We start from the raw sequence: 5,536 nt of genomic DNA, 5'->3' as shown, positions 1-5,536 counted from the left end.
ACCCCCATGGGTTTGGAGGCCCAGGAGAAGGATGCGGCACACTGGGCTGGGAGAAGTACTAGCCATTTTAAGGAGAGGACAGAGGAAACTCGGGATGTGTGTCGGGGACCCTGCTTTCACCTAGTTATCCAGCATATGTGCAGGAGACATAGCAGAGGTGGTGTTTGATCTGTGTGGTGACATTTCTGAACGCTTGGACAAGTTAGAGTTGGGGACCCTTGTTGGCTACTTGACTCCTGATGGGGGTGCTTGGGCCACGTCTTCTTTGGGGGGACCTCTCATGGGGGAGCTGGGGAACAGAGCCCAGGGAAAGGGCAGAGCTTTCATTCTAGACCCACCTCTGAGTAGAAAGAGGGTGCCTGCTGCCTAGGTGAGTGTACTTCTGGGGTGCTACCAGGCGGGGCAGGCCCTGGCTCAGCCCCTGGCTCAGTAGAGAGAGGGTGCCTGCTGCCTAGGTGGTAGCACCCCAGGATTCTAGCTAGCACTTCTGGGCTTCCCCACCAACCCTGCCCAGAGCCAGTCCCACTCACTCCTGAGAACGCAGGCCAGACACAGCTGTGCTCACATCCACCCTGTCCCGCTGCAGCTCTTCCACCCCAAACAAAAGGGCTTGGGCTACACAAGACCATGATTTATGTTTTCAGGGGACCCCGTTTGTCCCAGGCTAATCCTGTAATTTTAGAATGACTTGGGTGTCCTGATGCATTTCCCACTAGAGGCTGCTAGTAAGCATGTTTCAGCCCAAGTCCTCCTTCCTGCTTTGATTAACCTGATATGTTGCTTTCGGAAGGAGACTCTAGGACAGGGAAAGCAAGTTCATGGTACCTAGGTGTCTGCTGCCCCGGTTTCACCCATGGCAGACATCGCTAATCGATCGCAGCACTCTCTATCTCGCCGAGTCTGGATAAGGGTTCGGAATCCACATGCTTGAAGTTGGCACTTAACGTGAAAAACGATATGCTCTTCTTACTCTGGGACCTGGAGGAGGGCTGGGCCCGGGTGCAGCCCAAGAAGGGAACTTGCTTCTTTTCCCTTTCAAAGACAGTTCCAGCTGACTCAGGGCAAAGGAAAGACACCCCTCAGAATGTGATCAGTGCAGCTTGGTTCAGAACTCAGCCGGTGAATAGAGTGTGCCTGGCCCTACCCTTGGAGCTGACGTTAACCGGAGCAGCTTGGGCCCAGTTCCTGGTGACTGGGGAGCTCTAATCTTTCCTTTGACGTGGTCAGTGGCCAGCCGAGCCATGCCCAGGGTCACCCAGTACCCACTCTGCCTTGAGCCTCCCCCCAGGGTCTGTTCCTTGCGTGGATCACATGGTCGTAGCATGCTGCGGTTCAGACACGTCTCCACTAGCCTGTTAGAACAGCCTGGGAACGTACAGGCCATCAAGACTATTTATTTAAATACAAAACAAAAGGAGGAAAACACACACACACGGAAAAAAATTGTAAGCACTTTTTTGTAAAACCAATGTCTGTTTTGTTACATACCTTTCATGTTGTGCTTTGTAAATGTCTTATTTGTGTAATAAATAAAGTTAATGCAAGTAGAAGTGCTGGCACTGACATCCGGAGCACGATGGAATTCCATTTCTTTCCTGCTCTCTGGTTAAGGGCTCAGGCTCAGGCCTGGCCCCCAGAATATCTGGGCTGCTAGACAGTGAAACCCCTTCCCGGAAGACTGGTTCTGTTTCCCAGCTAGGAAACGGAGCGTTGTAAAGGCATGGCGGTGGGTTTCTTCTCTAATCTGAGCTGTGTAGGAAATCAGGCTGGCTGCTGTCCTCCGTCCCACTCCTGACCGCGCTCTGCTGGGCCCCGTGCCAGCCCTGCAGCCTCAGAAGGGTCCAAGGGGGGCTCTCAGCCCAGCAAATGCTGGAGACAGACAGATCCCTCCGACGTGCTGTCGAGACGGAGGGGGGCGTTTGAGCTGTACCCTTAGATGAGAAGTTCACGGAAATAAGTTCAATGGAGGAGATGCTGGGGGACCAGGGAGGGAGGCACAGAGGAGCCTGAGTGGGAGATGGGGGAGAATCTGATACTGCGAAGTGAAAGGGAATATGCGATGGGAGACAGGGCCACAGGGCTCCAGCTTCCACACGAGTCTGGGTCTCATACTGGCCTCATCGGGTTCCAGAGCCACCCTGTGATCTGGGGAGTGGGAGAGCGCATCCTTCTGCCGGCCGCCAGATGTTCTTGTAGCAGCAGAACCTTTTGTGCAAACCAGAGCCCACCAGGAAGGGAGTGGAATGGCTCTGCCTGGCGCAGAGGCTTCCCCGGCGCCCCAACCCCACCCCGTGGCCCCGCACAGAGTCACTCCGAAGCCTCAGCTCAGGGTGTACGTGGCCATCGCCCCTGCAGGGCCCCCCGGTTAGTTGTTGCATTCTCCATCCTTGACCCCATCCTTGTCTTCCAATCCATTTATCATTTAGATATTTAGATATGTGTGTATCTTTGAAAAGGAAGTTTGTGTGTGTGTTCCTTTACATGAATATACTTTATTTTCAAAACACAGTTTGGAAACCCCCAGTGGACATCAGTCCTGTCATGCTACTGAGGTGAGTGACTGTTGCCTTGGCGGGGAAAGGTGATCCCCCATCCCTGTGTCGCAGCTGAGCGGGCCCAGGTCTCCCTTGACTCCTGGCTCAGCAGGCCGCTCATGGGGCCCTAGATCAAAGGCTAGCTTCCTGCCCTTGCGACCTTGGCAAAGCCCTCCCAGGCCCGACTGCCTCTCCTGAGCAGCCCTTGGTGAGCCAGGGGACAAGGCGCAGGGGGCTGCAGGGTTCGCAGCCTCTAAGGAGGGAAAGCTACGCAAAGATCCAGGTGATCCAGGCTGCTTGTGGCCCAGGTACAGCCCTGGAACGTGTTACCCCTTCCTCTGCTGGTTTTCAGCTGACACGTGAGATCCCTGGGGGTGATTCTGAGGAATAATTACTCTGTATGCACAGCTAACGGATTAGTTTTTAAAGCAAGCGGTATTGAATACCTGCTAAGAGCCAGCTCCTTTATTGTATTGTTTCATTCAATCCACATAGCTACCCTATGGGTTTAAGCATCATCATACATTTTACAAATGAGGAGACTGAAGCTCAGAGAAGTGAGGTGACTTGCCCGAGGTTGTGTGTTACCCTGTGATGGAGCTGGGATTCACACCCAGGTGTGTATGATGCCGAAGCTGCGTTCTGTCTGTGGCACCCCACCGATTCCGTGCTTAGGGTAGGAAGCTCAGATAGGGACGCTTCCGAGAGGAAGAGGCAGTCCTGGGTAATCGTTTCTGGGCTTACAGGAAGATAGCAGCTGTGAGCCTGGGCACAGTCATCCTGTCCTACTGCCCTGTGAAATCAAGACTGGTAAGGCAGGCAGCTTGTAGTAAACAAACAAACAAAAAACAGCTGGGCTTTACCTTCAGGAAGACTCGGATTCAAATGCCGTGTGACCTAGGGCAGGTCACTTAGTTTCTCTGAACCTCAGATTTCCCATCTCTAAAAGGTAATGCTAAGCCCTTTCTTACAAGGCTGTTGTGTGGAGCTGAGATAACATAACCACACTGCCCGCACACATGAGTTGCTCATTCAATTACATTTGTCTGTCATTATAAGTTGATGGCGCTCAAACTTCCGTATGCGTAAGAAATACCTGAGAATGCAAACTGCTAGACCCCAGTCTCAGCGATTCTGATTCGCAGGTACTAGGGTGGGGCCCAGGAAGAGCTAGTTCACAATTTTGCCCAGGTGATTGTGATGCAGGTGGAGTGAGGGTCCCGCTCCAAGAAATAGTCTAAGGAAAGTACACTTAGGGCCACTGATGGCAGAAAGCTTTTATTCCTGAGTCAAAAGCCAGGTTCTAAAACTACAGCCTGCTCCCCGGGCCAGCCAATGCCGGGGCACAGAAGGAAGCTTGTGACCGAGGGGGCTTAGCGCTCACGGCTTGGGCTTAGGACCCATGGTCTCGTCCCAGCCCTTCCGACACGTCCGGATGATCCACTCGTGCTCGTCATCATCTGCAAGAGAGGAAGAGGGAGAGGCGGTCATGCCCTGCGCCGGGAGCCCCCAGGCGGGGTCTTGGGGCTGGGGTGCATGTTGGAGGTGGACCTTGCTGACGGAGCCAGGCACAACATGGATGGGCCGCTCTGAGCTGGGCCCGTGCCCACTGTGACATCCACCAACGTCACCCCCGGGACAGCTGGTCGAGGCCTTCGTTTCTTTTCTGGGCTTTCCATTCTGGACGCTTCAGAGAACCTGTGGTTTCCCAGGGGGCTGACACCCTCCGTTTGCCCAGGTCCTTTCGGTGGGGAGAGGAGAGGAGGATCTGGGGGTCCTGTAGGCCCACATGCATTTATCTCCCTTAACTTAATCCTCATGACCACCCGATGGCGGCAAGCCCACCTTTCTGTGGACGGACTAACAGGCTCAGAGGATGAGTCGCTAGTCCACAGCCACAGTGTTGGTACGTGGGAGAGCCCAGAACTTGAGCCCCGGGGCTGTCTGAGTACAAGGCCTGTGCTGTTTTTAAACCTCAGAGAGAGAGAGTTGAGTGGGACACATCCCTTAGTCCACAGCACACTCTCTGTGCCAGGCCCCTCTGAGGGCTGACTCTATTTTCATTTTTCCCCTTTATCCTCCAAAGCCACACCCAGCCTCTCCCCCCACCACGACAGAGACCCATTCCAATGGCGGGATATATACCCCTAAAAATGCACGTAGCTCTGTAAAATGTGTACTGTTGTTTTGTGTGCGAATGTGGTTTCAATTTACATAGATGGCATTGTGCTGTGAATTTCATTGTGCCTCACTTTTTTCACTCAACACTACATTTTCAAGATCTATTCTTGTTGCGACGCGGACATCTAGTTCTTTGCTCCTGACTGCTGCCTAATATTCCATGGTGGGCTTCCGTCATGTTGTACTACCCATCCTCCCAGGGGTGGGCACGCAGGTTGCCTCCACCTCCGGTGACCGGGAATGACGCTGGGACAAACGTTCTTGGGTCCATCCCTTCGTGGATACGTGGGAGAATTTCTCTGGGATTATATTCCAGGAGGAGGGTTACGGAGCCGTGCACAGACTTCATTCCCCAAGACTCCCAGCGAAGCCCATGTTTTTTTCCCCAGCGCCGCAATGCCTGCCTGCGGTCCTTCCCTCGTTCCTGCCTTCCCTCTTCCTGGGGATAAAGAGCCCCGGCCCAAACCCCTGCCCTCGAGCAGCTGTCCTCAGGGCGCAGCACCAGAGTCTCTTGATTCCAACCCTCACCCCCTGCCTAGCTCAGCGTCTCCCTCCCGAGAGGTGGGAGTATGGAATTACTCATCCTCCTTGGGTGCCAAATGGCAGAAGCTAGACATAAAAGACACTCCTTGAGAGCTGAAACGCAGAGGGCCTGAGATATCCTACCCTCCGAACCAGAGGCGCCTGCCAGGAGCCCTTTCCTCTTCTGTGACAGCACCACTCCCCGGCCCAGGGAGACAAGGCTATTGTCAGCCTACTGTGTGCTCTGTAATTTACAAACGTCGATCTGAGTTTTTTGTGAGAGCCCAGTAGGGTACGAA

General features: G+C 53.9%; 1 protein-coding gene across 1 annotated transcript in view; it reads right to left on the bottom strand.

The window, feature by feature from the left end:
- Positions 1-3,629: 3,629 nt before the first annotated feature.
- Positions 3,630-5,536, bottom strand: part of MORN5 (MORN repeat containing 5) — a gene marked incomplete at its 5' end in the record, with an annotated part of 33,497 nt that continues 31,590 nt past the window's right edge. The window contains one exon of the mRNA XM_079926739.1: positions 3,630-3,994. Within this exon, the coding sequence (XP_079782865.1) occupies positions 3,915-3,994 (80 nt within the window). The 3' untranslated portion in view covers positions 3,630-3,914. The remainder of the gene's footprint in view (positions 3,995-5,536) is intronic.

The sequence above is a fragment of the Stenella coeruleoalba genome (assembly GCF_951394435.1).
Source record: "Stenella coeruleoalba genome assembly, chromosome: 7".
Classification (NCBI taxonomy): domain Eukaryota; kingdom Metazoa; phylum Chordata; class Mammalia; order Artiodactyla; family Delphinidae; genus Stenella; species Stenella coeruleoalba.
Note: the sequence above shows the minus strand (reverse complement) of the source record. Positions and strands in the feature narration are given on the sequence as shown.